The sequence below is a fragment of the Gavialis gangeticus genome, unplaced genomic scaffold, assembly GCF_001723915.1.
Source record: "Gavialis gangeticus isolate Ggan-Ray unplaced genomic scaffold, GavGan_comp1, whole genome shotgun sequence".
Lineage (NCBI taxonomy): Eukaryota > Metazoa > Chordata > Crocodylia > Gavialidae > Gavialis > Gavialis gangeticus.
The window spans coordinates 88,201,943-88,216,541 of record NW_017729034.1 but is presented as its reverse complement, the minus strand read 5'-3'; the positions used below and the strand labels follow the sequence as shown (position 1 = coordinate 88,216,541).

Below are 14,599 nucleotides of genomic sequence, written 5' to 3'. Positions count from 1 at the left end.
GCTTCTGGTCCACTTCTGGGTCTGCTGCCAAGCACACGGAGGACCCCCCCACACTCCTGTGGGATGCTCCATCTGCCCCACCATCACCGCATTCATGAACCACCTGGTACCTTGAGCTATGTAGAAAAAACATTTAAACCTGTGTCTATGTCTGAATCATCAAATCTTTCCAAATCCCTCTGAATTGATTCAGAGGATTCTGATTCAATTCAGAGAGATTAAAGGGTCTCCTGATTCTATTCAGATTTGGAGATTCAGCTACTGAATCGGGCCGAATTTCTGCCGAATTGAATCAGTGACCGAAGCTTCACACAGCCCTACTGTTTAACACCTTGGGGCCGGTTACTACATTGGCCCACCCACTTGTCTAGGGCAGTCCATCTTGCGTTTCCTGCCATGTCTTGATGTATCAATGTAGATAGAAAATGCAGGAGGCTGCCCATTGAACTCCCCTGATCCTGAGGGCGAAATACATGGTAGCATCCATATCCACTATTACTCCCCCAGTCCCTTAGCTGGGCCACACTCAGCCTGTGGCCCAAACTTGACCTCGGGTGTCCTCAGACCTACCTGGTCTACATACCCCTTTCACTGGGGCCTCTACCCAGCCCCCCTTCACCGGGCCTGCCCCCTCACTGAGGCTTCAGTACCTTGCCCCCTCACTTGGACTTCTACTCTGTCCTTCGCTGGGCTGCTGGGCCTAATGTCTCTTGGGCCTCAGACCTCACTCAGTGGGCCTTTGTCCTGTGCTTTTCTGTCAGGGTGTGTTCCTCTAGCCTTCCCCCTCCACAGGGTCACCCACAAAGCAGTGGTGGGGCTGAGGCTTTCTGACGCCCCATACTAGCTTTTCACTAGGGAGGCACAGGTGTGGCATTTCCTGGAGACTGCCCTACCACAAGCAGCCCCACCATACCATCCTCCTCAACTGGCTGTAATTTTAGATCATGCCCCATGACCAGGGACCTCCTCCACCCCCATAGTTCCTAGCCTGAACCTTCAAGTGTTCTGAGAGCTGCAGATCTCCAGCTGGGCAATGGTACCCCAGCAGCATCCCTACAGCAACTGCCAGCTCTGCTCTCAGGGCCTAGCCTTATACCCAGGCTCCCAGCCTCTTCACCAATCAGGTGGCTTTCTAACTACCATGTGACCACCTGATTGGGTCTGCTCCCACCTGCAGGCTGCTTACCACCTGCTCAAACCCCTTAAAGAGGCAGGCACAATAACTCTCATAGAAGGGAAAGGGTTAGAGAGAGCAATAAGAGCCCAGCAATTACAGGGCAGCTCCACTCACCACTTCATTGCCCCTTCTGTGAACAAAGAGACAACCAGCCCTCTCCTTCCCTCTAGGAAGAGGACTAGAGAAGCCACCTGCAGCTCAGCCCTGAACTGAAGTGTGGGGGTGAAGGCCTTTCAGGGCTGAACTGGAATGCAGACTGGCAGGCTGTACTGTTGATGAGAGAAGACATGTTAGAAAAGGGTTAGTCATTTGAAGAGTTGCAGTAAGTAAACAGTATGGTTTTACTAAGTCATGTTAGTAATTTTTTGGTATTCTTTAAGTGCATATCTGACAATAAATAAGGACCTTATGAGCTTAAAGTCATGGTTGCAAAATTACGGTTTTATCACAATATTTTTAAAACATGGATTAATACATTTCCCAGGAAGAGCTTACTATTAAACTCAGATTGCTTCCTATGTTTCCTCAATTTACAGCTCTGTAGAGAACTCCAGTACCGCTCACAGTGTTTTATGAAGAGCAGATTTGAATATAGTAGGCCATCGTTAGACTGTCTGTGACCTAACCTATAATTAATGCATGGAAATTGGTAGCCCTGCTTCATCCTTCCAAGAAAGTTTTAAAAGCAGAGTTCTTTACTGAGGTCTAATTATTAAAATTTCCTTAACTTTAAAAAGTCTACATTTACTAATGTACTACAAATAAATAAATGTTTCCATAAAGGATGTCCTTGTAGTAAACCTGAAAAATTATCTGTTGGGTTCAAACTAGAGAAGGCTTGAATTTACTCCTCTTTTCTGCCCATCCAAGTTAGGTTGCCTGTGTATCAGCTTCTCTCCTCCTAAATTTACTGAGCATCACAAGATGAGGGCAATAATGCAGACTTACCTAATATGCAGGCCTGTTGGGCTGATTTTGTTAGTTAATGGCTTTACAGTGCTTTGGAAATTATGAGGGGACAGTATTTTCTTTAATTTCACTGTGACATGGTGCAGGCAGATTCAGAAGACCCTAATTCTTTCTTTTCACTTTTCCAGGGCGGTCACCACATTGCTGAAATGCATCAATCTTATACTTATACTCTGTACTCTTATACTCTGCAACTCTTGGTTGTTCCTGAATACAACGAGACTGACCATCCAAGAATCACAGTTTAGAGAGTATCAGCTGTTGTTGGGTTTTTTTTAAATAAAGAAACAAATCAGTCTCACTTTTTAAAACAATTTTGCTTTTATTTTTAAATGTGGCTTACAAAAATATTTGACCTTTGTTGATTTCTTCTTTTTTTTCAGTTTGTTTGTTTTTTTAATTTGAAAAAGCAGATCTGGGGCAGAAATATCCAAAGTATAAGAGCTCTTAAATTTAACTTGCATGTGTACATGTATGCATGGGTTTGTTCTTTTCAGCTGTTTTTTTACATGTAGCATTGGGTAGAATACCATTTAATCAAACATATTTATTTTTGGGAATAAGTGATTTACTTCTTAAGTTTTAGGGACTTTCCAGCCACCAGAAACCTTATCCTGCAGCTTAGTTTAGTACTGACAGCTGCAGTGCAAGTCTTTTTACTGGACTTAACAAGCTATCCCAAATATTGCCTAGTTGAGTGCTGCCTTTGCTTCTGCATGTTGCTGCTGGGCTATGGCTGAGACACACTACCAATCACATTGAAATGTGTAAAATTAGCATTTAAACCAAAATCATGGCATAACCTTCTGTGCAGAGTATAGTTCTAATAAGATTAAGCTTTAGGAAAGAAAAACATAAAAGATATAATCTAATAAAATGAAAATCTATTCTGAGTAAACTATATTACACATGTTTGCTGAATGGATGATATAAGTTTAATTAAATTATATTACCTTATAAACAGGATATGGTAAGTAGTAATGGCAGCTTTTCCATGTACAGTGCAAGAAAGTAAAGGGGGAAAATGGAGATTATTACAAAATGAATTGAGTCAAAGCCATTCAAAATCAAAAAGATAAAGATAAAAATTGAACTATAGGTTAAATGCGTATGCAAGTGAACTTTTGCCTCCTTGTATCTACTGAGTAAGATAAAATAAAATAAACATCTGAAATTAAATAAACCCAAGGAAAAACAACTAAGAATATACAGATGAGGGACTGGCATAGGTAGGTATGGTCCATGTAAACAATAGATGGAAGATTTCAGAAAATGTTATACTCCTCAATCTCAGCATCTGGTCAAATTCTTATTTATATTGGTGTATGTTGGTCCATTCCATTTCTTTATATGATACATAATAGAGAATTCCAGGCTATTAGCACTTCTGAGCCAGATGGCATATACTTCTGTCATGTTGAGATCATGCTGGAAATGTCATCTATGCAAAACAGCTGAGATAGAGTAGAACTTTGAAGTCAGTTTCTCAGTAGTTTATATAGCTAGCTATTGGTTTATAGGAGTTACCATTCATTTCTGCCCACTAATTTTTTTCAAGAATTTTTTTACAGATATAAATAATTTTTTAATAAAATTTGCATTTCCAAGGAGTTTTGACAGTTTGCCTAACTCCAGCCCAATCTACACAGGCGGTAGATTGCACACAAAATTATATATATTTGGTTACATAACCAAAAAAATATGGTTTTGAAAAAGATTAATTATGTTAGGCAGACTGCTTCTAAAACTATTGGTGCGAATGTGCTCCTTTTCTGGCAGTTTCACTTAAGATCTTAGCCAAAGGCTAAGAACCTCTACGTTGCTCTTGGAGAGGTAGAGAACCACATTAGAGGTTACAGGAAGAAAGTAAAAGGAGCCAGTGGCTCTATGTTATATAAGGAGGAATGACTAACTTTTTATATCTCTGATTCATGTCAGAGATTAGGGAAATACAATTAATTTTCCCTATTGGTTTCCTTTTGTGTTATCATGGGATATCATGGGAGCTTTCTCTGTACTTTTACACTGAAGCCTTATTAGGAGAGAAGTTACAGGACTAGATAAAGGCAGTCCCAGGATTCCATATTTATCTAAGCCCACCCATCACTCTGCAATTCCCATGAATTTAAACACAGAGCCATACCACTGTCCTACCTTCTGGTAGGAAAAAAGCTAAAAGTTTTATTGGTTGAACTTAAATATGTCTGTGAGGGGAAGGTGCAAGGCAAAGAAGGAGAAATATGAGGCTGTTTCAGAAACTAGTTGCAGTTTTGAAATAAAACCATTTTGTGTGCAATGATCATTTAGTGGGCCACATCATTTCTCTACACTTCTTGTGAAAGTTAGACAATGCTACCATCAGTTTTCCCTCCTGCTGCATAGTTTTCCACTTTGTGGCAAACATACAGTGTTGACAGCCATTTTGCTTCTTAAATACCTTCATACTTCCACTCCCAGACAAATGCTATACTCTTTGTCAGCCTCCAGTGAATAACTTCTAATTGAAGAAATGGCTTTTGTATTTAGCTCCCCTTTACCCTATTCTGTCTTTGTGTCCTTGTTCTCTACCATTAGCTATATGTTGTCTGTCTTACACCATTTGGTTTGCTTTTGGGAGAGGGGTCTTGAACTCCTTTTGTGCTGTAAAGGGCCTATCACATTGTGGGACCTGCTGAAAACAAATAAGAAAGTAAAGTGCTTCTGGGAACTCCACTTTGCTCAAAGAGGACTGGTTCCATCCCAAAATGGGCTCTTATTAAACAGCATCAATTGAACTATTCAGCTAACTGAAATGCTGCTGCTCTTTCACCTCTGACTTTCAATCCACATGCTTTTTTGTCACTATTCCTTGCAGTGCTTTGAGGCTTTTTACATCTTTTGCCATTATTTATATGATTTCATAGGCTGTGATATGCTTACTGCTAGTGAAGTGTTGTTTGACACATTTAAATTTTGTTGGATCATGCTTATACTTTCTTCATCGTTGTTGTCTTTTTAGTTCCACTTAATTTCCTTTTCATCAATGAACAGAATGCATTTGTGTGTGCCATAGCTCCACCATCTGAGTGATCTCTGCATATCCTGGTATAGCCGTTCAAATGCATTGCTCAGGTTCCAAGTTAATAAAGAGACAGAAATAAAAAAAAGCTACGAAAAATTCTAGAAAAAATGTGGCCATTAGAAATAAGGATGGAGCAGTGGCTGAGGACGCAAAGAGTTAGCTAGAGACAGCCAAAAGCAGTAATAGCTTTAGTAAACAATTGCAATCCAACCACTTTGTTACCCTTGACTTACCTAAACTTTCTCAGCACATGTGAACTTTGGAGGGTTTCGTTTCTGAAGGTCATAGAATATCTATGCATTCCCAGGGGCATATATATTCACACCCCCAGAAAAAGCAACATGTCCCAGTTCTCCAGATCCAATCAGTTGTACTTATGATAGCCAACAGCCAAATAGTCTGGCCCAAATTATTTCAGTGTGTCTATCACACTATCCATCTAACTGTTCAAGTCTAATACATGTGCATGACTCCGGATCATTTTTCTGATCCATCATGTTAAGAGGCTGGAAGAATGAGAACAAAAGTGCTAGGAGAGGACAAGTAGTAGTAACAGACAATCTAAGATAATAAAAATTGTATTCTGGTTATTGTGAAGAAAAATTGGACCATATATTTGGCAAACTCAAAACTGTGAAACTTACATGAATTGACAGTTTACAGAAATTTGATTCTGCATACTAAGACAAAACTTGTGTGCTATCATTTCAACCTGTGTATTGTCTCAGAAGAGAATATATTTAAGGCTTCATGTATTGCTGCTTCCAATACATGAAATTTTCAGAAATTTTCAGAAATTTCAGAATATCTGGGAAACAGCAGAATGTTTGAAAATGTATATGTATGAATTATACTCTTGTCATAAAATCTAAGTGACCAACTCACAATTATACCTCCTCCTTAAATGAATTCTTGCCTTTTGACACCAGAAATTTACCTGTAAAATAAAGGAAGTGTTAATTAGAAGTGCATTTCTTTTATGCACAAAAAGGGGGGCTTCTGGAATGTGAAAAGAGAATGCACTAGTTGTTGGAACTGGATACTTTGTAGGGTTAGGCTTCTTACCCCCCTGCAAAGATGAAGGTTTACAAGCTAGCTTGGGGTACATCTATTTGAAACAAGCAGTCACATGGAACCCCTGAGGGCTTTGGTTTTTTGTTATGAATTTTTATATCAAAGGGCCCCATTTCTTCCATCAGCTGCATGGGACAGCCAAAGAGCTCCAGGCAACTGGAGAAGTGGCATCCTTTTATATAAAAGCTGCAGCAAACAGTCAAGTAGCTCATTAATTCAGCAACCTGCTGCAAATAAGCAGGTTGTGAACCATCTGGATATGAATGATCCAGGTTCTGCTGTATCAGCTTGTTGATGTCTTGTTGCCTTCCTGACATGCATGTTTAATGTTACATAACTAGACTTTTTCTCTTTCTCTGCATATCCCTACTTATGCATCTTACTCCATAGAGATACGTGGAATAGTTGTTAATATATCAATGTTTTGAGATAATTTTTTAAGATGTTAAGTTGAAATAAATAATATGTTACGGGATTATATTTGTTCACATTAATGTCAATGGCAACAGGATGGGAACCAAAGTAGGTATATTTAATTTTGCATGGGAAAAATGGAATGATTTGTTATGATAGTCACTTAATGAAAAAATATTGCAGATGCTTATCCTTGGATTTATATCTCCTTTCTGTAACACGAGTGTACCATAGTAAGCCTGGCACCCTTAGGTACGTAGACATCACAAAAAAATCCTAGTGAACCAGTATATGTTTCATTGTTTAAGAGAAAAAAGATGGATATTACAATAACAGATGAAATCAGGGAATAAGTCCAGAGATGCAGAGTGAAACCAGCACCGAGAAAGTCAATAGGAGTTTTTTTTCCTCATTAAAATAAAACTCTCATTGACTACACTGAGGCCACAAGTTTTACTCTCAGTGCGGGGGAGGCGGGGGCAAGCAGTGAGGGGAATAGGCAGCAGGGGGCAAGGTGTGGTCAGGTGAGGGGCAAGAGTCAAGCAGCTTGACCCCTCCTGCTCCTGCCTGCCCATCTACCTCCTCCCATACTGCTTCCCCCACCACCTGCACCTGCCCCCTGACAACTGCTTTCCCAGTTGCAGCAGCAGGTGGGGGGGGAAGAGGGGGAAGGTGATGGGGGACGGACAAATTTAAGATGAACCTCCAATAGTTAGATTCTATACATGGAAAATTATAACAAATTTATAAAATTTGTCATGTATAGAATTTAATTCTTAGGGGGCCGTCTTAAATTCAGCCGTATCATCTTGAATTCAGGTAAACAGGGTAAGACAGGGCCAGTCCATACCACATCAGCAACTGGTCCTGTGAATGGGTCTAGGCACACCCCACCCACACCTGCCCAGCCAGCCTTAGGAAGTTGAGCAGTGAGGCTCCTCCATGCTTTTCCCCAGCAGCCACTCTCAGGCTTGCCAGAGGCCAAGAGCTGAAGAACAAGCACTGGAGATGAGCCCATAGGAGCTTCATTGGCTATGTTTCAATTCTGGAGCAGGGTGTACTAAGCCCCTGACTCCCTCCAACATGCAGCTACCACACAATAGACAAATCTTTAATGTTTATTTGTCTCTAATCCTCCGAAAAGAGACTTAAAAAGCACTTTCTCTCTTACAGCATAGTTTAATAAATCTCAGTTTGGAAAGGTCTCTGAGTTGCTCATTCCTTTATCCCTAGTTATTTCTTCTCAGATCATTCATAGTAAGTTCTTTCTCTCCTTGGAATTTATGTAATTGAAATATTTATAGATAGTCTTATCCCTGATTTGTTGCTGTTTATCTAAGCTGCATATTCATGCTAACATCCACTGTTCTAGAGCTGAAGATGCAAAATGGAGATTATAGTAGATCATTTTTCTAGTTTTTTCATTCTGAGAATTCTGCATATACACAAACCTTTTTTTTTTCTGTTTGCATTGAGTAAAGTGAGGCTTTTTCCTCCTTCATGTATTGTTATAAATCTGTGTTGTCTTCAGAACTCATTCAGAAGTTAAGTATTGGGAAGTGGTTCCCCTGCATTTTAGACATATGGGAATACATTTAGTGGAGTCTCAATTGTTGCTTACAAATCCTGAAAAGTAAAATAATTCTTAAAATTTTGTGATGGCTACATACAGATTTTTGAAAGCTGACTTCTGTTTACAAAATGTGGTCAATCTGCTGGTCAATAACATTAGGACATTTTAGTGAACATTGCTGCACTCTTAACATCTGCAGATATTTGCATGAAGGAAGCATAGATTCTTAAATACTTTTTTTGTAACTTTTACATGCAGATTTTATATCTAACCCACAGAGGATGCAACTCATGCATTCCCTAGCTACAGAACCTAGCTCTTTTCTTCAAGCCACTGAAGTGCATGCTTTCAGCCCTGCAGGTCCCCTGTTTAATTCCAAAGTGCTTCTGTAGCATTTCTTGTGCATTGTACTTAAGGGAGAAGAAAGCCCTGTCACTAAAGCACATATGCAATTTGTATGATGGAGCTAAGGAAGTTTCCTTTCAGAGCTCTATATTATGATAGAGCCTGGCTCTGAAAGGTCAGTAACTCTCTAGTTAAGGAATTCACTTTACCTCTTGCCTGTATTTTTGTCTGTATTTTTCATTGCAGTTTATTACATTTATCATAGAATTCTTTATCACATTATAATTTAGTGACCTCTGGGTAGCTTTTCCCCCGTTAGGAGTTCCACAAACTATTCACTATATAATATATGTCATTACATTTTCTTATGCATTTTTGCCTTCAAAACAGAATAACTAAGGGAAGTGCTCAGTTCATGATTGACTGGGGAATGTACAATTTCAATTCCCTTAGAAAGTGGGTGTGTAGTTACTTGAGATTGTATTACTTTGGATAGTTCTGATTTCAGGGAATCATAGTTAGAGCGGCAAACAATCTGTTAGGTCACTGATCTAAACCCTGCCAATATGATATTGTTCCCTGCAGTATATTTTTGAATGTTTTGTCCAATTTAGTTTGAATGACTCAAGCAATAAGGCTTCCACCACTTCCTCTGAGAGACTATTGTATGGCCTAATAGCTCTCACTGTTAGAAAATATTTCCTGGTATTCAGCCTAAGCTTTCTTAGTTCAGATTCATCTTATTATTCTTAGTTATACCTTCTTAATTTTCCCAAAAATTATTTTCCTGCATTGGCAAGTACATATTTAGTTCCTGTAGACTTTTTCTTGTAAATAGGCCATCTGCTGAGGGGAAGGGGACTATTTTTGATTAAAAACTGTGAAAAAAGTGTTAGCATCACAGGCTTCTGAGGGACCCAGAATCTTATTTTTAAAAGAAAATAATTTCTTTTGAAGTATTATGTAGAAGTTGGTAATTTCGTCAAATAAATTAGAATTTTGAGAATATAGATAATAGACATTCTCTAATGGTTTTTCTGGCTGGTTTCTTCAATAAATGCTTCATAGACATTGTATACTAGATTTTAAGCAGCAAATAAGTATGTACTTACACACTCAGGCAGCAGGAGCCCAAGTGGCTCATATTGTAGTGATGACATGAAATGTTCAAAGACCATTTGAAGGATTTTTATTGGCTAATTCACAGACAAAATTGGTATATTGGGCTCTCAGCATCAAAATCAAACTGCTTAGGTGACTGCCAGGTGGGGAATGGAAACTGATCTTTCTAAGTATAACTATTTGATTTTACTCCCTAGCCCATGTTCAACCATAGAGCAAGTTTATAGCCACTCCAACCTGTTTTTTTGGCGCTAGTTCTTTTGAAGAACCTAATTCAGCCATTACTTTCTTGATTGTGCTTTTCATACTTGACTTAATCAACTTTTGCTGGATCTGTGCCTATGTACTTTCAATACACTGTACAAATGTGAATTAATGACCTTCATAGTCTTAGTTCCCCTTTGAATAACTATTGCTATCTCCATTATATTGACTGATGAAATAGAGAGATTAAGGGACTTTCCCATAATGATACAGTGAGTCACTATTAGAACTGACAGTTTGATTTATGGAGTTTCTTGCTGACAGTCTGATTCTTAGTTGACTAAACTCTGCTCCTCCTGTATGGTCCTAATACACTGCAGTGCACAAACACTAAATAAAATTAATTAAAAGTCTGTCCTTGTTCAGGAAATAATGGGCTCCTATACACATACAGGGAGACAGCTCCGATGCACTGTGATTAATCGAGTCTGCTGGAGCGTGGTAATTGCCACATTCCAGCAGACTCCAGCATCATGTGTATCAGCATGCCCACACTGAAAAATGGCAGCGGGGTACTTTAAGCTAAAGCTCATTTGAGGAGTTTAAGTTCAAAGCACCCTGTCACCATCCTTCAGTACAGGGACGCTGATACATGTGATGCTCTGGGCACATTAATTAGCATGGCTCTCAGCGCTGCACTAGTTAAAGTGTCCTCCCAAACACACGCACATGTCTATAAACACCCAGTATGTGCTTAACTCTTAGCCTAAGCTTACAAGCTTTAATGAACTGAAGTGTGAGGAACTTAGGTATTCATTTAGAAACAGAATCAGTGACTTAATTTAAATGAATTGTGCCCTCCTATCCACAGCCCAGATTGCAATTTGATGGAACAAACCAATTCTGTGGGTTTTTTTACTAGTTTCGTAAAAATGGATGAACGAGCTAATATGTAGAACCACGTTAGTGTACCGATTCACTGCATCTTCATTATTGGAAGGTAGAGCAGTACTAAGATACGAGTTAAGAGTGGAGCAATATATCAATATTTTGAACGTATCAAATCACCAGCTTGATTTGATTATATGCTGATTATTAGGTTCCTACAAATGTCTACAATAACAAAAACCAATAATAAAGTGAAATAAGAGATGTAGGTGTTGCTTCAGTGAAACAAAGGGTGAAAATGAAGAGTTTGGGCAACTTCTGGGGATCCCCCCCTTTGTCTTTTTTCCTCTGGTGGTTGCTTGTTACCTGAAACCAGACAGTGGAGTAGGGTGGCCATCACAGAGGACATTCCAGTTTTCTGCTACTCTGTCTTCTATTGATATGAAACTGTCATGGGATGGGGTCCTCAAGGATGGCCGTGTTACCCCTAGGGCCCCTTTACTGTGCCAATAAGGCCTGCTGGGCACCCTCTGTTCTCACCCGCCACATCTTGATGTAATGATAATGAGTAGGGAGGTTGCCTTCACGTCCGGTCGGACACAATCCCGATAGACTTCCCTGGACCCTGTGGGTCCCCAGCCTTATGGGATGCATGCGTGGCTCCAACCACCCCTTTACCATGCCCCAAGCCTTGCAGATGGTATTGACGTTGTCTCTCCCGGGCCTTGCTATGACTTGGCCCCTTGCTCTCACTGGGCTCTCCGCGGCCCTGTCCCCGCGCCTCACTGGCACCTGGCCTCTCCGCGGCCCTGTCCCAACACCTCACTGGTGCCTGGGCTCTCCGCGGCCCTGTCCCCATGTCTCACCGGCACTTGGGCTCTCTGCGGCCCTGTCCCCATGCCCCAAATGCTGCGCCCTCTCTGGCATCAGGGTCCCTGTGCTGTAGTGGGCCCCCAATGAGGCCTCCTCCTTCCCCAAATAGCTTCACCCAAACAACCCGTTGTTATGAAACAGCAAACAAAACATAAGCCCCTGGGCTATAACATAATACATAAGTTCCCATCGTTCTCCATCCCTTTAAAAGAATCAAACTTTGCCCTGGGCATTCCCAGAAGCTAGACTCACCCTCAGGCCTTATCCCCTAGCTCCCTCTAGGAGGGTCCTTCCCACTTGGCTACTGGCAGCAAACTACCCTCCCTAATTCCCGTCCTGGGGTTTATAATGGGCCCAGGGCCCTGCCCCTTCCAGCCAGCTGACCAGGTGCAGGTGCAGGCTAATTTCCTCATTAGGTGGTTGCCATGGTAACCTGCACCTGGGCTCCTGTCTGGCTCTTTGGGCTCTCCCCAGGAAGTTTCTACTCTTCTAGGAGCAGACACCTAAGTGCCCTGTGACAGAAACCCTAAGCCTTTATGCCTTCTAGAGGCAGGTTTCATATCAATGGAGGACAGAGTAGCAGAAAACTGGAATGTCCTCTGTGATGGCCACCCTACTCCACTGTCTGGTTTCAGGTAACAACGAACCACCAGAGGAAAAAATAGAGGACATAAAGGCATTGGGTTTTGTATCAATAAAGGACAGAGGGCAACCGGACTGCCCTCTTTGATGGCTAACCTACACTGGAGATGTGGAGCTCATACATTCTTTGTGCCTCATCCTCGGTTCTCTCACATCTCCCTCTGAATAGTTTGTCTTAAAGCAGAAGGGGCAGGCAGCTTTGAATATTGTTTCTGCCATGAGAGAGTGACAGGTCTCGTCTTAGTGATGACGTGTAGAGAGCACTGGTGCATCCTCTGACTGGCCGTTCTTGCCACTTAGGTGATGGGCAAGAGGGGAAGAGAATAGGTGCCCCCCCTGTAAGCGCCAGTCAAAGTAGCAACGGTCATTCCCGGAAGCAGCAGCAGCAATCAGCCGTCATGGGATCAGCCACAGGTGTGGGGGGAGACCCCCCCGTCTGTGGGACTGGTTGCAGGGGGAGCATGTGCCCCCCCAACTAAGGTGGCAACAGTCACCCATGCGTTGTCTTGATGTTTTAGAAGTGCCTTGCCTTTTATTCTATTTTCGGGCTTCTACCCTCATGACTCTGGGGCCAACTAAGGTAAATTCAAGCACTCAGGAGAGTCAGCATCATCACCATGGAGATTTTTAGGCCTTGGGTAACAGTAGAAAGTTCTGTTGCCAAACACCCCTTACACGTTTAATCAGTTAGACTCTTCCAGAAACACAAAAATCAAGATGTGTGGGGTCATGTGAGGATCTTCTGGATGAGGTAACAGACTTGAGAACTACAGTCAGCAAATCATCTTTTTAAGAATCTAATGACCTAATTAACACATTCTCTCTCTGCATGTATTCTCCTTAGGGCAATTACTTCAGTGTTCTTATTGTTGAAATATTTTGGACTTAGCCTGATGGAGAACTGGAAAGCTAATTTCAGTACATTCATGATTTGTCCTAAAGGTTTTGGACCTAAAAACACAGGCTGCTTTTACATTTAAGAAAAAAAAACAAGTTCTACTATAATTAAGCAATTCAAGTTTTTGCAGGCCTAGCTCAGTTCTTGGCCTGTTGCCCTGAAATACCTTGTGTCTGAATATCTTTGTTTTTACATTTCAAGAGTGCATTTTGTTTCTCTGCAGGTTATCCAGGCTGTCTTTTTTGGGATCTGTGTATTGACTGACCTCTCCAGTCTCCTCACCAAAGGAAATGACAACCAAGAACAAGAAAGACAGCTAAAAAAGCTCATTTCTCTCCGTGACTGGATGATGGCTGTTTTAGCTTTCCCTGTTGGAGTTGTGAGTATGATGATAAGAAGTTCATTTCAGTATCAACAAGGATAGCTCATATAATCTATTTGTTATTTTCTGGCTGCAAAAAAAGATTTTTCCATTCTCAGAAAGAGTGAAAAAAAGTAAAATTGATGTTAAACTGTGCCCCCTCTTAGTTATCCTGGAGATAACAGACTACTGATATTACTGGAATTATGGTTTGGTTACTTATTTAATTTCATTTTTAAAAACTGCTGTGGATATATGATGTACATGAAATATATTCACACTTCAGTCTTGATCTTGCATGTACAGTGAAAACTAAGACAGAATCTGTAAAACTTGGAAATGTGCTCAAGAGAGAGAATTTCTACAGTTCCAGTATGTCTTATAGGAAGTCACATATGTTTAGCCTGTATAAGTCATAACTGTCTAATGCAGAAATGGAAAGGGAATCTGGGGCCCATTTGTAGAATCGCCCAGCAAATCATGGATAGTAATTACATAGTGTCTAGGTGATGATGTTTGGGGAGATTAGATTGTGTTAAAAATGGCCACCTAATCTTCGTTTGCCCAGGTTTGGACCTTACACTTAGATCCCTAGTTAGGTCAATCTAAATGTGAACTGTACAGAAGTTCAGGAAGGTTATATTGGTCTAAAAGTGGTTGACCTGATCCAAGTTAAGTGTACCTCGGAAGAAATCTGACTTAGATCAAGTCCAGCAAGACTGATCTAATTGAAATTCTGTACAGTTCCCAATGTAACCCCAGGGCTGGAAAAGTTCCCCCACCCCTGACTATGGGCTGTTTTTAGCACCCCCCCAGTCCTTTATCCCCCTCAACTTGGACAACCCCACTTTTGCCCACAGACCAGCCAGACCCTCCCCAAGCTTGCCAACCACCACCCCCACTCAGCTCCCAGCAAGCAGCTCCTGGTGCCAGTTTTACTGGTGTTCGCTGTTGTTGGGAGCTGAGGAAGTAAGTCGGGGTGGAGGTGGACAGGTCAT

The 14,599-nt window shown here is 41.1% G+C and overlaps 1 protein-coding gene across 1 annotated transcript in view; it reads left to right on the top strand.

Annotated features, from left to right (window-relative positions):
- Positions 1–10,871: 10,871 nt before the first annotated feature.
- AIG1 (androgen induced 1) overlaps positions 10,872–14,599 on the top strand; it is a 197,049-nt gene continuing 193,321 nt past the window's right edge. Inside the window, exons 1-2 of the mRNA XM_019526748.1 lie at positions 10,872–10,891; positions 13,442–13,619. Of these exons, the coding sequence (XP_019382293.1) occupies positions 10,872–10,891; positions 13,442–13,619 (198 nt within the window). The remainder of the gene's footprint in view (positions 10,892–13,441; positions 13,620–14,599) is intronic.